Source organism: Varanus komodoensis, unplaced genomic scaffold (assembly GCF_004798865.1).
Source record: "Varanus komodoensis strain SLA01 unplaced genomic scaffold, ASM479886v1 scaffold1, whole genome shotgun sequence".
Classification (NCBI taxonomy): domain Eukaryota; kingdom Metazoa; phylum Chordata; class Lepidosauria; order Squamata; family Varanidae; genus Varanus; species Varanus komodoensis.
Genome location: NW_025335268.1, coordinates 111,130,737 through 111,148,280, shown reverse-complemented (window position 1 = coordinate 111,148,280; position 17,544 = coordinate 111,130,737). Strand labels below are relative to the sequence as shown.

The 17,544-nt window shown below is 41.3% G+C and overlaps 1 protein-coding gene across 1 annotated transcript in view; it reads right to left on the bottom strand.

The window, feature by feature from the left end:
* LRRC7 (leucine rich repeat containing 7) overlaps positions 1-17,544 on the bottom strand; it is a 188,112-nt gene that overhangs the window by 24,935 nt on the left and 145,633 nt on the right. The window contains exons 20-21 of the mRNA XM_044440627.1: positions 12,844-12,963; positions 217-432 (exon numbers count right to left, since the gene is read on the bottom strand). Coding sequence (XP_044296562.1) covers positions 217-432; positions 12,844-12,963 — 336 coding nt within the window. The remainder of the gene's footprint in view (positions 1-216; positions 433-12,843; positions 12,964-17,544) is intronic.

The following is a 17,544-nucleotide window of genomic DNA, read 5'->3' as shown; positions in this document are numbered from 1 at the left end:
GTGACTTCATAACTTGAGCAACATAAATTATGCATCTGTCTTTATCTATACTAACCAGCATTCATAATCTACATGTACATGGCCATTCGTGGAGTAATAACAAGGATTAGTAAATAGCAAAACTCTTCTCATGCACAGAAGACATAAACCTACCTTTTTTGCACAGTTTCTACCATTCTCAGCTTACATTATCATGTTGTTTTGCAGCAAACTCACCTGTTCTGGATAGCCATCCATACTTCTCTGCCCTTTAGGCTGGATTACACATCTTCCTGCTTGTGGTGGTCGAGCAGTCTGAGAAGGGATTTGTATTGGCAGTGGTGGCTGATACTGCTGGATAGTTACTTTATTCATGTTGCCCTCATATGCCTGCTCTCGGCTCCGATGCTGTAGGCTTTGTGATCCCATCAGTGTCTGGATATGGCTACCTGCCTGTGTATAACATTAAGACATTAGGCCAAAAATGCAGGAAACCATAAAAAGCAATCCTTCTAACTTGTATAATTATGCTTTTAACCATTAATATCAGTGAGACTAACTTCCTTATTGCAACTCGGTCACCCTACATTGCAACACTCTTGATTCCTTCAAAGGCTTCTGAAATCACTGACCACAATATTCTTCTGAATAGTATCCCCAGGCTGGGAGCACTGCTACACTCTGGTGGACACATTTGGGTGTCTGTGCCTTTGCATGCTGGCATCTGTGCTATGGGCTGCCACTGGGCTTTATCTTGTCCCCACTACTTATTAGCATGCATAGGAAGCCACAGACTGTGATCATTATACTTGGGGTAGATGCCACTGAATGCTGCTGCTCAGCTCTATTTCTCTGTAATCATGCATGCTTAGCTGTATGGACGGACTGGATGAGGGCCAACAAACAGACTGAATCTTGACAAGATGCAGACTCTATGGGTGGGGAGTTCATGAGTATTGAAACTGGACAGTTTACTTGTTTCAGAGGCCGTGCACCTCCGAAACAACAGAAACATTATTTGAAGGTCTTCCAATTTCATTGCTATCATAAGAAGTTGAAGTGACTTCTGAGGCAAGGAGTAACTATTACCATACCATTGGTATGCTATGTTCCTTCCTGGACAAGAATAATCTGGCCATTCTAGTCCATATATTGGTAATCTCACATTTAAATAAATGCACTTTCTGTGGAGCTATCTTTGTTCTGAAAGCTGCAGTTAGCACAGAATACAGCAGGAAATATTTTGACTGAGAAGCATGGCCATGAGCATATTATATTGATGTTGGAGCAAATGAAAAGCTACCTATTAACTACATTTAAGTTCAAGGTTTTGTTGCTGGCCCATAACATCCTGAACAAGTTGGGAAAAGGTTAATTTGTTGATCTGATAGAGACTTAATTGATCATAAAGCTCATTGAAGGAAACCTTGCTGGCTCTACTGTACAAGGCTGCCATCTCCTGATTACCATCTAGTGATAACCAAATTGCCATTTGGTGACAACTGGAAAGGCAGGTCTTCCCTGTAGTAGCATCCACTTTATAGAATGCTCTTTCCATTTGGTATGCAGGAGGTGCCAAATGTAGCAGATTTAACCTCTGACTGATTATGCTGACCAATATGTTAAGTGATAGTTCTCTGACTGAAAATGTTTTAAATGAGTATGTGCACTTACATGAGATTTTTTATTCTAAAATTTACATGTTTTTGCTATGGATGTTTTCTCTCTTAACTGTTTGTGTTGTAAACTGTTCCAGGTTGTCAGTCTATAAATTGATTAATTAAATACATGTTCTCTTGTAAAAGAAAAAGAGCCCCCCCCCCAGTAGATATCTAGAGATCTGCCTTCTGAGCAAAGATGTAACAAGCTTTAATTAAACACAGCAACAGGATTTTATCCATTGAACTTGATGGAAATATCACTATATTTCAAGCTATAGTTGAAACTGATAATAAATTGTGAAATGGATAATAAATTGTGAAGTATTAATTGTTTATATTAATTGTTCATTGGAAGTAACAATCAAAAAGTTATAAAAAACTAGCCTTTGCTCTGCATTGCACTTAACTGGTCACTGATAAAACCTTGTCATAGTTGATATCCTTTGTATATGCTGATGTTAGATAAAACTACCAGATATCCTGGCTTTTTAAAAACTAACCATTAAACCAAACAGATTTTCCCAAGTCTGGATAGAATGAGGAACTCCGGTTAGTCTGAACAAGAAACAAATACTTCTTATGGCACATGTCAGAGGAACAGTGGTTGAGGAGAGTGTATGAGTTGCGGGTGCCTGAATGTGGCAGTAAAAAATGTTTCAGTTTTATGTCTGAACCATAAGAACATAGGAACAACCACGAGGGATCAGACCAGCAGTCCATCTAGTTCAGCACTCCTTTCACATGTTAGCAAAGTAACTGTCCACAGCATCCTTCCAGCAGGATGTACAGGAACTTCTAGCCTCTGATAATGGAGGTAGTGCAAAGCCAACAAAACCAGTAGCTATTGATAGCCTTCTTCTCCATGATTTTACCCAAACTCTTTTTAAACTATCCAAAATGGTGGCCATTACCAATTCCTGTGGCAGTTAGTTCTATAGTTTAACTATGTACTTTGTGAAGAAGTACCTCCTTTTGTCTGTCCTGAATCTCCCACCAATCAGTTTCATGGGATGACAATGAGCTCCTGTATAATGGGAAAGGGAGAAAATATCTCCCTCTCCACTTTCTCTGCACCACATATAATTTAAACACTTCTATCATGTCTTTCCTTACTTACCTTTATTCTAAGTTAAACAATCCCAGCTTTTGTAATCATTCCTCACAGGGGAGTTGCTCCAACTCCTTCTACATTTTTCCAACTCTTTCAGGTGTGGCAACCAGAACTGTACATAACATTCTAAGTGTGGTCACACAAATATTTGTATAAAGGGCATATAATCTTGACAGTTTTATTTTCAGTTCTTTTATTAATCATAAAAGATCCAATCCTAACTTGGAGGATGCCTTTTTCACAGGAGTTGCATATAGCGTTAACAGCAAAGTAGTTGTCCACCATTGCCCCAAGATTGTTCAGTCACTATTAGCTCAGATCGCATCAGCCTGTACTTGGTTGGGATTTTTTGGTCCCACATGCATTACTTTACATTTGCTTACGATGAACACCATATGCTATTTTTGATGCCCATTCTCTCAGCTTGGAGAGATCACTTTGGAGCTCTTTAGAATCCCTCTTGGTTTTAACCACCCTGAATAGTTTGGTATCAAACTTTGCCACTTCACTTATTTCTAACTCCAGATCATTTATGAACAGGCTGAAAAGCATTAGTGCTAATAGAGCACCCTGTGGGATTCTACTTGTTACATACCTCCACTGGGAGAAATTAACATGTCTGCTTTCTCTTCCTTGACAAGTTACTGATCCATAAAACAACTCCCGTATCTTATTCCATACTGCTTAGAAGTCTTTGGTAAGAAACTTTGTCAAAAGCCTTTTGGAAGTCCAAGTAAACAGGGTCTACTGGATCGCCCCATCCACATCCTCATCAACATGCTTAAAGAACTCTAATAGGTTAGTGAGACAGGACTTACCTCTGTGGAAGCCATGCCAATTCTTTTTGAGGAGAGCTTGTCCCTCACTGATTCTTTCTTTAATAACAATTTCAACCAATTTGCCCAGAACAGATGTTAAGCTAATTGGCCTGTAATTTCCCATATGCCCTTTAAAAATAGATGTTAGAATGGCCATTCTCCAGTCCCCTGGTACAAAGGCTGAACTTAGGAACATACTACATATTTTTGGAAGGAGATCAGCATTTCATATTTGAGCTCTTGTTCAGTGGCAGGAACTCTACCATGGATGGACACCATCTGAATCTGATAATTTATTTGACCCAATCTGTACATGTGCTGGGAAGCCACAGCTAGGGTTGTGACGAACCTGGATGGGTGACTAAAATGTTGTGAACTGCCAAGAAAGCTTTGGCTATGGGAGGTATAGAAATGTAAATAATGATGATGAAGATGATGATGATGAAATACTAATTCAGTTTGGCCCTAGGTTTGTAATCCTAAACGCACTAGGAATATCACTCAGCACAGTGGCACATAACTTTTGAGTAACTGTGATAGGAGTGCTCTGTGAAGATCCCTCAGGGGAAAAGAGGAAGAATCTTTCTAGGCTCCAACTACAGTAACCAGTAACCAGTTTAACCCTGAGCGATAGAGCAATATCAGCACATTAACTTTTATATGAAAAGTTTTACCACTACACTAAGCTATTCCCTTCCTTAATTACAATAATTCTACCTGAATCAGTATGTAGAAAAACATATGTGTATTTATAATGGTACCTTCAACTAATTGTTAATTAGCATCCGTTAGTAAACAACAGCATACATTTGGTGCAATGCAGAGAAAGTTGCATTGGGAAAGTTAGTCTCACTGATATTAATGGATATGCTAATAATATATTTATATCTCACAAATATCACTGGTGTTTTAGAAAAACTTAGCTTGTGCTGTATTGTTTAGTATTAATTTACATTACTTCTGCAGAGTTGGATCCAGATATGGACATGTAAAGTTGACTTACAGAAGTAGACTTCTCTACTCTACCGGCATTCAGGATGCAACTGGACATCCATCTGAAAGGGATGCATTACTTTGGAGTCCTGAACAAAGAAGGTGATTGGGCCTGATGGCCATCTGCCCCTGTCCAACTGAACTATTCTATGATTCTATTCCTCCTCATGACATCTTCTCCAGCCCCCTGAAAATGTCACACAGAGGGCTGGAGGACCTGCTGAATGGACTGAGCTATGGTGCAGATGGGGAAAGGGAACCCCTGAAAATTAGGCCTAGGTGCCTTAAGGTAGATCCTGGATCCAATCCATAATGCTTAACAAGATTTAAAAGCAGGATTTTCTACAGGTAATTATATTTAAAATATTATTATAAAGTCAATTTCAAATGACTTATGTTTTAAACCTTTGGCCACTTTTGTAGAAATGCGTTAGTGGAGGTAAAATTCAATGAAATGAGATTAGCACTGCTAGAGAAGCATGGTAAAAAAAACTGAGAGCAATAGATAAATGATATTAATAATTCATTTCACAATTCATATTAATAGGTTTTTGTTTGCAAAGCTTCATAGTGCTACAGCTTAGGCATTCCTAACAGGTTCTATTGTATACGGATGACCTGAAAATAAAACCTTTTTCAGAAAAATAATTACCTATTTTTACTGGGGAACTAATCTCCACTGTGTAGACAAGTTTTCCATAATGGCATAATTTGTATTTCATATATTCTTTTAACATCTTTAGTTAAAAATAATTATTTCAGGCTGGGAACCATCTATTAATAGCACAATCCATTGGCAAAGAATAGAACAATGAATACTGCCAAAAAGTTAAACAATTTCTGGCATATTAGATAATCATTTTGCACGCCACATCAGTAAATATTAAAATTGACAAGACCTTTTAAAGAACTTACCACACAAAGGAGTAAGATATTCCATTTAAACTGTATAGAATGTTGACTGGGAAAAAGCATCTGAAGTACGTATGATGCTGCCCTTCTTAAAGCCACAGAAGGGTAGACATACAAAAATTCTTTTAAAGGAAATCAACATTGTGCAAATGTAGTATTGGCAGTCTAACTGAGTGGACCTTAATTAGGAGATCAGAAGAGGGTTGTGTTCTACCTCCTCAGCATCACTGTTCTTCCTCTAAAGTCATTTTTCCTAGTCCATCTTAACTATGGATAAGTAGAACTAATAAACAGAAATTGATGAGCTGAATTAATTTCTTCAAGCCTACACACAGAGATCAAAGAGTCACAGTAGGCTGAATTTTCTCTTTTTCTGTTTGCCTGCTTTCTTGAATGGTGCAGTGTAAGCACCATTTCGAAGCAGCCTGTCAGGCTGGTACAAAGATAGCACAACAAAGAACAATTAACAAACAATGTGCCCCCTCTTCCTGAAAGATCCGGTATCCCTTCATTTAGTATGCAAGGGGTGAAAAAAATTGCAACCTTTGTAACCTAACAGGGAGGGAGGTGCATTGCATGTTAACTTAAATTTTTTTGGTGCATAAAAAGTTGCTTCAAGTGCTGCTCAGGGCACTTTGCTGGAACAATCATATTTATTTATTTAAAACTTTTCTACCCTGTCCACAACTGATAAAGTACAAATAAAATAAACAAATGCATACAATTTGCTGTGTGTCTTTGTTCTGCATAATAAATAAAGATCTTCACGCCCCTGTGGTGTATTTATTGGGCTTTTAAGCACACAAGGACATGAAGCAGTCTTTTTTCTGGACAATTTGGTGAGCCAGCCAGGAGGTGTCTTAGTTACTCTGGGAAGTTTTGCTGTAGCAGCCAACTGCCTGAATTCCAGTCCCAAATTCCATCCTTTGTACTGGGAATTCGTCCTTTGGCTTGTGTAGTGAGTCAACCCACTGACTAAGGTGCAACACTCAAGAATATGAAGATCTGTGAAGGGCCAGAAAAGAACAGTTGACCTGGTGAGTATTTTTCTCCAACCTGAAAAGGGCAGTCAGCTCCCTAATTGGGCTGAGGATCCGTGTTCTACATCAAGGGTTCCTCGCTCTGAAAACTGAGTCCAAAAAGGGTTATTAGGATGGGAGTAGACTAGTCTCAACCAGACCCATAAGGCTTGGGGAAATGATTTGTAAGGCACAGACTGCTGAGCAGCCTCACATCAGAGACTGCAAGGAATAGATAATGCAGGCTGAGTACCAAGCAGGGATGGGCTCTAGTTCTAGCATGTGAAAGGCGACCACCCACCTCAGGTTTTTTTTCTGGATAATTTTCAGGAGCTAGGAGGAGGAGGGCAATATCTCACTAAAACGAGAAGGAGAAGGAGAAGGAGAAGAATTGTTTCAATAGAACCATGACAGGCACTAAGTGATTTTTTTTCTTTCTCACTTTGAGTACTATCTTTTTTTTCTTGTTGGTGTGTATTAAAATAGCAATGCTGCAGCAGCCTCTCTCAGGACAATTCAAGACTAAGATGGAGGAAAAAAAGAAGAAAAAAAAGGAGAGAAGAGAAATGATTTCTTTGTGATTTGAATTGTTCTTGTGGCTTGTTGTATGTTTCAGTGTGATGTTTAACACAATGGTGTTAACTGGTGTTAAAAAGGTGTTTCCAATCTGTGGCAGTGATTTACTTTAAAGAGAAGTCATGCATTCCTCAAGCAAAAGAACTTCATTACTCAGTTGTACTATCTGTCTCACTAGGCCCATCTGCTGATTACTGAATCTAGCTGAGAACAAGGGTGTGAGATATTCTAGCTCCTGAGATGGGAATATGTGTCTCTTGGTATGCTTGTGTAGCTTCATGAAGTCATTGTCTAAATTCAAGCAAGACTAAGTCCGGCTGAAGAATGCATTTCATTTGATTGGGGACAAGAATGACTGTGAGTAAAGCCTTAAGCTATAAGGCCCTTGTTCTGGTCCATGAAAGACAGAGCAAGTGATCAGAGGGTGTATGGAATCTTTCCTTTCCCCACATTCCAGCAACTGTGGTGAACATGAGCCAAAACTAGGAGATAAGGACATGTGCACCCTTGAAAGGTTTTACAGCACAGATCCTACCCAAAGCTAGACTACCTTAAGGGGCATATCTTGTGTGAAAGCCCTCTGAGAAAGTGGGGACATGGGTAAAAGCATAATTTAAGCAGATTTCTCTGTCAGAATTAGAAACACCAGTTTTTATATGTTTGCTAATTACGGTTCAACATCTTGCAAGTATTTGGAACAGTGGAGTCAGCTGCTCCCTGACCAAGCTAGCTGATGCTTCTCTAAAACATGAAATTAAAATGTTTGTTTGACTGACTTAAAGCATTGCATTTACAGATTTAAAAAAAGAAGGGAACTCTACCAGAAAGGAAAAAGAAAGAGGCACCAAGAATCCCATAGCAGATTCTCAAGGACTCTCAAGAGAAACTCAAACAACAACTGAAAGATACAAAAAAGATAAAGGCTTTCTAATACTGCAGAGAAATTAGCTGAAATGTAAAAGTCAGCTGAAAAAAGATCTGAAGAAACTCGAGATGAAGATATATGTGATTTTTAATGCAGTAGAACAATGATGAAGACTTGCTGCTTAAAGGTCTGTTCCAATGACGTTTGTTTCTGTAAGGAAACTGATTATCTTGTGACTGTTTATGTTACTTAGTCAAGCAAATCTGAGAATTTGAGAATCCAGAGGATCCAGAGAAAAGTTGGCAGAACAGTTGAAAAAAAATGGTTGACGTTTATTAACTTGGCAAGTTTGACTAGGCTAATGGAAGTGACTGTTCCTGAAAAATGAAACTTGGTTGTTTAAGGCTAAAAGGCAATAGGAATGTTTGCTGAATGACAGGGGCTGAAGATTGGGCTTACTCCCCTTGCCAGTGTATGTAAATGTCTCAGTAGGTGATCCCTAGCCTTTTGAGGTGGTTTGGTGGGCAGGTGCCTCCTTTCTGAGATGCACTGCTCCCAAAGATTGTTAGGCATGGTGAGACTGTGGAGAGTGTGAGGTAGTGTATTTGGCTGGAATGCAAAGAAGAGGAGCAGATCTGTGCAGCATGTGCTTGAAAATCTAGATTGCTGGAGTACCTCTTGGTTGCAGGGGTAGATGGCACATTGGGAGAGTTCAAGATCCTAGGATGATGAACTTGAGGGTCAGCAAGTGGCCAACCCAAAACCTAGGAAAATTTATTAGCTTACTTTTATCAGTGCATGTAGTTGTGATTAAATGTGTGTGGTTCACTTGGTTAAAGATGAGCAGAAAAAGAATCCAGTTAGCTGAAGGGTGTGTTTTGTAAGAGTTGGCAGAATCAGCTGCCTGCTTGTCCTAAGGTCCTTATTAGGAGATGATGAGATGATGAAAACTGGAAGCCTGATTGACTGGCATCAAATTTTCTTATAATAGCTTAACACCATTCCTGTGTGTACCCAATTTGTGAGGCCTAGAGTATAGGCAAACATGTACGAGTAAGACAAAAGGGACAGAGCACTTCTCCTTGGAGTTATTTCATGAACACAGAATTTGATTTCAGCAAACATTCAAGTGTATGCTTGATTTATTTATTTATTTATCGATTTATATTCTGCCTTTTTCCTACAAAGGACTCAAGGCAGCTTACATCATTCTCCTCCTCCATCTTATCCCCACAACAACAACCCTGTGAGGTAGGTTGGGCTGAGAGTCTGTGACTGGCCCAAAGTCACCCAGTTGGCTCCATGGCTGAGCGGGGACTAGAACCCAGATTGTCTGAGTCCCAGTCCCATGCTCTTAACCACTACGCCACACTGGCTCTCTTTCATTGTATTTAGAGTATTCAAGAGGATCTGCTCACATAAGGAGTGACAAAAAATGACTGCTTCAGACAATGTGTCAAACGTGGCCAAGCATATTCAAGCTGCACTTTAAGAAGAATGCAAGACAGACAAGGTTCACCTGTGGATTCTGCAAGGCAAGCTGGTCTTGCAAAGGAAATCTCCTGGCTCCAAAAATACAGCACATTCCCTTCCTGGTGCCACCTACATCCAGAAGCAGCTCCCAGGTCCGCACGCAGGCATCAGAGAGCACATCACAAAACAGAGGAGCCAATTCTCAACCTTGCTGTCTGCCACAATTTGAGGCACTAGTGTGCATGTTTGTAGTAAACCATATTCTGCAACCAAAGCACACCTTTTGCAACCATACAATTATCTCCCACTGACAGAATCTAGAGGTAAAATCCTAGCAGGGGAACCACATATACCAATGGAACAGATCCCCCTCCCATGTCCAGCCTCCCACCTGTTTTCGAACTTTCAAGAGACCTCTGGAAGGTTCTGGGGCAGCAAGGCGGAGGAAATTTTTGACACCAACTACAATGCTGCAGACCAATCATATAAGCAGACCATTCTTAAATCCATTTATTGGGGTCAATAGTACAAACTGGCATCATTCAAACCATCTCCTTACATAGGCTTAGGGGGTGGTCTTGGTGCAGCACCTGCAGGCCTGAACCTAGGTGGAGGGGTGTACGGTCCTTCCAGGCTTCACGAGAGCGGTTGATATACGTGTTAGTTTAAAGTTTGCATGTATTCAAGATGAGTTGGGGTTTCTTTTAAAGCATGTGTGTGGGCAAGACGTTGTAAACAAGAAGTTATGGAATTCAGTCCTCAAGTTTAGAATATCACTGTCCATAAAGTAAGACAAAATAGAAACATGAGCTAAAGAGAATTGTGCTGGGACAGAGTTAAAATGGTCAGAGACTTCCTATCTTCATTTTTTTCAACAATTTCTTCCCTAGCTAACATGATCCTTCAGAGAATTCTGTTGGCAGGTGAAGTTATATTCTATTACTGCAAACTCTAATGAAGTCTGTGATGGCCTTTCATTCACAAGTTTAAGCTGCACTCCTAGATGAACTTTGCCATCCTTTTCAACTGAAAAACCAGGTGTGTATATGTTAATGTAGCCCTTTGGCCTTGGTAGAAAGGTTCATACCAAGTTCTCAGAATGAAAACAAATGCCAAGGATGAAATGGTTGCAGAGCTAGAAGCAGCTGAGTTACAGTGTAAGAAACGTCTGAACTCACAGAAAGTAAGGTCAGTGGGCAGGGTGATATGTTGGCAACTTCTCTCCTGCAGAAAAAGCTAATTTCCACTGGAATAAATTCATGTGTCTAAGTTCAAATTTTGCTTTAACAACAAAAAATTTGTGCTGCCTTGCCAATTCCAAAGGCCTGTAAGAGAAAAAATTTCCTTATGTCCAGATAGGGACTATTCCAAGTGATCTAAGTGACAAGAACCATTGTGAAGGTGAAAAAGAAGTTACTGGATTTCTGAGCAAAGGACAATCTCAGAGCCAAAATCAGGACTCAATGTCAAGGAAGGGGCAATGAAAACAACACAACAAACTAACCTTCCCAACCCTCTAGCAGCTTCAATCCAGATTTTCATCCAGAAGGAGTGTTCAGTGACCACTTAATCTGAAAGATCTACAGATATCTTGAAGGATATCAGAAATGAAGAAAGAAGAGATGAAACCAACTCTTTAAGAAGGGGAGGAGTTAGGTTGACTGTCTCCATAGGTACAGTCCCCTGGCCCAGAAGAAGCTGGTGACAAGGCAGCCAAGGCCTTTGTAACTGGAGAGGATGGGAAGAAGTGTGCTATCAAAGGCTCTTTCGGGTCTTGGCCTGAAGCTGTAATAAGAGAAAACTGTAGACAGTCTAGGAATGTTGCCTTCCATGGGGGAAAGAAACAACTCTTGGGTCTGCACAAGAATTTGGTTGACTGTAATAGTGGTTTGTACAGCTTTAGACACTTTTGATAAAAAGCATTACTATAGTAAACCATTCCAACAGAGGGCAAATAGGATCATGGCCAGAAAGCATGACATTGTAGGTATGACCTTTGGTGGGTTTCTATTAACCTGGTGAGCTGAAATTCAGTAAAACTCAGAATTCAATAAAACTTTTGTCCAAGACAATGGCACTCTTCCCGAGTTTAACAAAGTGTTGGCTATGCCTGCTGGTGGCTGAGAAGGGGAAGGAGGACGTCACCATTCCCTACGGAGCCCATCTGCTAACAACAGAAGAATTGGCTAGCCTCATAATCTTCTCAGATGATCCCATGAAAGAAAACCATACATGGGAAGAGGCCTGGTATCATACTGAGACAGAACAGTGGGATATAGATTGGTAAGAAGGGTGTTGATGTTTTAGGAGCAAGAAATCGGAGAGTGCTCCCAAGGATAGGGGAAGGTCCCATTGCACCTGGACTGGATATTGGGGTACAGACCTCAATTGGGGATCCAGAGGACTTGATTGCAGTGCCTTCTCCTTAGGGAATCAGACCCATGGAGTTGGAGGCTGGCAGATCACTTGAGTCCAGGAGTTCTGAGCTGCAGGGGCTATACAATTCCTGCTTACTGCTGTATTCAGTGTGTTCCAGGTCTGTAGGGAGTGCTTTATGCCTTAGCTACACTAGATATATCATTAATACCATGGGATGCAGGCTAGATTTATGGAGCAAAGGCTACTATGTGGCTTAGCACCAGAGGAGGGAATTGATGAGCAGAAATTGATAAGCAGAATTAATCTGCTTATCAAGCCTATGCACATATATCAGAGCGTCCTCCTCCCTCGCAGTACACTGAAAGTTTCTCTTTCTCTGTTTGCCTGCTTCGTTGAACTGTAACTGATCTGTAAGCACCTTTTAGAAGCAGCCTGCCAGGCATATACAAAGATAATAGAACAAAGAACAATTAACTAACAACCCTCCCCCTCTTCTTGTATCCCCTCATTTAGTATGCAAGGGGCAAAAAAAAAGAAAAATCACATCATTACAAAAACAGCTTTGTAACCTACTGCAGAGAGGTAGATGCATTACCTGTTAACTTTTAAATTTGTGATATATAGAAAGATGCTCCAAGTACTGCTTGGGGCACTTAGCTGAAACCATTTGCTGGGTATCTTTGTTCTGCAGAATAAATAAAGATCTTCACACCCCTGCAGTGTGTTTATTGGGCTTTAACGCACACCAGGACACAAGCATTTTCTGGGCATTACATCAGTGCTGATTAATCTTGGTTAATGGTAAAATCCCTTAATTTCAGGTTGCTCATCAATGTCAAACCCTGGTTTTAGAGAAACAGACAGAACCTTGCTAATATTAATAACAATATAATATTTAACCATGCTGAGAGAGTTTGCAGCAACAAAATCTCACAATCCCATTGTCAATGAAAATCACTTGCCTTTAGTTAAGAGATCAATAACATATATCAGTACTAGAGTGCAAAGATTGTGTACTTATATTATCATAGTATTAATGGTTTATGATGAATGTTACCTTTTTAGTAACAGTTTCTGGTGGCACATCTCGTCTTCCAAGGGGATATGGATTCCACTGGCTACCAGCAGAGACATCTTCCTGTCCATTGTCTAGAATGCTGCTCTGTTGCGACGGGGTCTGTTTAGAAAAAGTAACACATTTTTTAGTAAAAGGAAATCAGTGTAATGAAGTACAATTTATATCCCAATTAGCTTTGAAATAAATATCATTGAGAGAGAGAGAGATGGATAGATTTGTGGTGGGAAATAGCCAGACAATACATACTCTTGCATTATATTGAACTTTAGCTATGAAGTGCCAGTCGTTTACTAAGAAACTGACAATATTTAATTGGTTCAAGGAATATCATAAATTTAACACATACTTGGATAAATATATCTATCAGAAGGAAAGGATTCCCTGTGGATTTTACTCCACTAGCCAAAACAGTTATAGAGTGTGACTCTTAAATATGCTAAGCAGAACAATCCCCATGCAATTGTTTTCTAGACACAGAACTCCATGCCAGATATTTGCACTGTCAGAGTGGAAATCCCACAGCAAAATCATATTCTGTGTCCCATAAGTATGAAAACCAATAACTTTTTCTAAAAGACAAAATTAACAATGAAGTATATGTTGTTCCATATTATTTATTTATTTATTAAAAGCTTTTATATGCTGTCCTTTATATAAATATCTTAATATGCATATTATAAAGACACCAACTCCAAAAAACACCAGGAAATGCTCCAGACTCAAGAACCATTGAAGGAGTTGGATGTATTTTTAGTCTCATATCACACAAAGTGATATGATAGCCATCTTAAAGGACTGTCACACAGGGAGATTAATTGGTTGGATGGTATACAAATGTAGTAAAACATTTAAAAAATGGTTAGGCAAATTTGGTTTTTGTTGCTTCAGGAGGCTTGATCCCCGTCTCTAAAAATTATTCATATTAAATATTAGGAAGAATTCAACAGTGTAACATATTGCTTCAGAAGACAGTAAACTCTCCTCCACTAGAGGTCTGTAAGCAGGGTTGGGGTAGCCTTCTCTCAGGGTGCCTGTACCAGTATTTTTTATTTTTTATTTTTGCATCAGCAGGACTTGGGCTGCATGTTTGAGGCCCCACTGAACTCCATGAATGTATATGATTATTTTAAACAAGAGAAAACCTAATTTAGAAGCCAAAACATAAGTTTAAGATGATTAATGGGCATTAATGTCTCTTAAAGTTAATGGAACCATTAGTCTAATCTGGAGGTGGGCAACATTCATCTCACAGGCTGTACATCCCCTGTGAACACTTTGTGTGGCCTGTGCTGCCTTCAAGTTAAGTAAAAATAAAAATTCCCAAGATCAGCAATTTTAATTCTGTGGATTGCTGAAAATGTTTATTTATTTATAACATTGATATACCATCCCATCACTGACGTCTCAGTTAAATCAGAGGAATAGGGACATGCAGCAGATCGAGCACTAGAAGCTGGGACTTCAAGAGGGCCAGCTTTGGCCAACTGAAGGCCAGACTGGGGAAAGTTTCCTGGGATAGGTTCCTGGAAGGTAAGCAAGTTGAGGAGGGGTGGATAGTACTCAAAAGGGAGATTTTGGAGGCACAAGCATTGACGATACCTCTAGTCAGTAAGGTGGGGAGGCAGAGGAGAGTGCCGCCATGGATGCAAAAGGAGGTGGTTAGAGGGATTAGATGAAAGAGGAACCTCCATAGGAAATGGGTACTGGGGGAAATAGGCAAAAGGGTATACCGGGAGGAGGAGGCCCATTGCAGAAGGATTCTTCGCAAGGCTAAGGCTGATTACGAGCTAAGACTTGCAAGGGGAGACAGGTAGTGGGACCGCTTAAGGAGGAAGGGGATCCAATGACTGGTGTGAGGGAACAGGCACAGATGCTAAAAGACTATTTTTCCTCTGTGTTCTCCCCAAAGCAGGATGGGGGATATCCGCGTGGGAGATTAGATGAGGCTGGGGACTTAGGGGCGCAGACTAGAGTCACCCCCTAGAAGTTGAGGAGCTTCTTAGGGCACTGGATGTTTCAAAGGTGCCAGGCCCTGATGGGTTACACCCGAGAATACGTTGAGAGTTGGCAGAGGATCTCTCATGCCCACTGGCCTCCATTTTTGAGGCCTCATGGGGAATGGGTGAAGTACCAGAGGACTCAAGGGTGGCATCAGTGGTTCTAATCTTCAAAAAGAGTAGTAGAAGGGACATAGGGAATTACGGAGTTAGCCTTATGTCTGTTGTAGGAAAAACAATGGAAAGGCTCATAATAGTGAGAGATCTAGTGATGCTAGATAGGGAAGGGAGGTTGGTGGCCACACGACATGGCTTCTGCAAAAACATCCTGAAAAACAGGTCCTGCCAGTCAAATCTTGTGGAATTCTATGACAAGGTTTCAAGTTGGCTAAATGGAGGGGATGCAGTGGATGTGGTTTACCTGGATTTCAGCAAGGCCTTTGACAAAGTGCCCCATGATATAATGGTTGAAAACTGAGGAGTTTTGGGATAGACCGATGCACTGTCCGTTGGATTAGGGCATGGTTGACTGACCGAAAGCAGAAGGTAACCATTAGTGGAGAATCATCAGGATGGCGGCCAGTGACAAGTGGGGCCCCCCAGGGCTCTGTCCTGGGGCTGATCCTGTTCAATCTTCAAACGACATGGAAGAAGGGGTGAACATTCTGCTGATCAAATTAGCAGACAATGCTAAAACAGGGGCAGTGCCACAACTGAGGAGCAGGTACTCCAGATCCCTACAATCTGGCAACCATCCTTGTGGCCCAGCACTGCACTGACGCTACCCTGGCTATATCCTTCCTTTAATGAGGGACCTAGAACTGACCACAATACTCCAATTGCGAGCGCAACAGAGTCGTGTAGAGTGGTAGTAATACCTCTCTCGATCTAGAAGCCACACTTCTGGCTATGCAACCAAGGGAGGCATTCGCCCTCTTGACCACCGCATCACACTGCTGACTCATGTTTAGCCTGCAGTCAACCAGTACCTTGAGATCCTTTTCACAAGTGTTGCTCTCCAGTCACTTGTCCCCTAACCTGTACTTATGATGCCCATTCCTATGCCCCAAGTGCAAGACTTATCGGCATTTAATGCCATCCTGTTGTCCCTGGCCCACTTCCATAGTCTGTCCAGATCTTTTTGGATCCGGAGTACCTGCTCCTCAGCTGTGGCCACTGTCCCCATTTTAGTATCATCTGTGAATGTGATCAGTAAACTTGTCACCCCCTCTTCCAGGTCATTGATGAAAAGACTGAACAGAATCAGCCCCAGGACAGAGCGCTGGGTGACCTCGCTCGTCAGTGACCGCCAACCTGATGATTCCCCACTAATAGTTACACTCTGCATGGTCAGGCAATCATGTCCTGTTGGACAGTGCATCAGTCTATCCCAAAACAAAATTTCTCAACCAGGATTTCATGCAGCACTTTGTCAAAGACCTTGCTGATATCCAGGTAAACCACATCAACTGTGTCCCCTCCATCTAGCCACCTCGAAACCTTCTCATAGAATCCCACAGGTTTCATCTGGGAGGATCTGTTTTTGCAGAAGCCATGTTGCATGGCTGCCAACCTGCCTTTCCTATCTAGGGTTACTACATCTCTCACTATTATGAGTAGTAGGATTACTAAGAATGTGAGGAAGGAAGGAATGCAAAATGTTGAAAAAGGTAAGCTTTACAAGAAGTGGATTATAAAAGAACGGTGAGTACTCATAGTATAATTACTGTGTGGGGTTGATGTTGTTGCCCCTATTACAGTGGTCACTAGTAGACGGAGATATAGTGCTGGGGAATTGATGGACAAGGGGAATAGATGTATTACTGCTATATCCTTTTCTGACCTTTTCCCGCAGTGGACGATTTTGGGTAACTGCCAGTTTGCTCTCAGGCCTTGTGCTGTTGCTAAATGCCAGGTCAGCACATGAAAAGAGCTCACTCATCCACGATTTAATTCTGGTTCTGACCTGGCTTACATTACTGAGACATGCATGAAGAGGGGAGAATGGCCTTCTCCCAGTTGTGCCCTCCTGGGTACTCGGTAGAGCACCAATATTGCTTGAAGGGCCAGGGAAGGGGATGGTCATTGTCCATAAAGTTTCTCTCCCCCTCATGAGGCTCCCTGTTTACCTGAGTGCAGGTCTTGAGTGTTTGTACCTAGTTCAGGTTGACTGGAACAGATTAGGAATTCTGCTGGTGTACTGCCTACCCTGCTGCCCAGCAGTCCCCTGCCTGAGATGATGGGTGTCATTTCAGATTTGGTGTTGAGGACCCACGGGAATATGGTCCTGGAGGACCTCAATCTCCATGCTGAGACTGCCTTGCCTGGGGCAGCTCAGAACTTCATGGCTGATATGAGAATCATGGGCTGTCTTAACATTTTACCAGCCCAATGCATGTAAAAGGTCACACTCTGGACTTGATTTTCTCAACTGGGCAGGAAGATGGTGATCTGGTAATAGGGGGGTTGACATCAACCCCTTTGTCATGATCACTTCCTCTTGAGGTTTGGACTTTTGGCCCCTTTTTCCTTCTGTAAGGGAGGGGGACCCATTCAATTGGTGTGCCCCTGGAGTCTAATTGATTCAAGTTTCCAGAGGGCTCTGGAGGATTTCCAGCTGGCATGGTTGGCACTCCTGTCAAAGCCCAGGTCTCCTTGTAGAATACAAAGATGGCCTGGACAA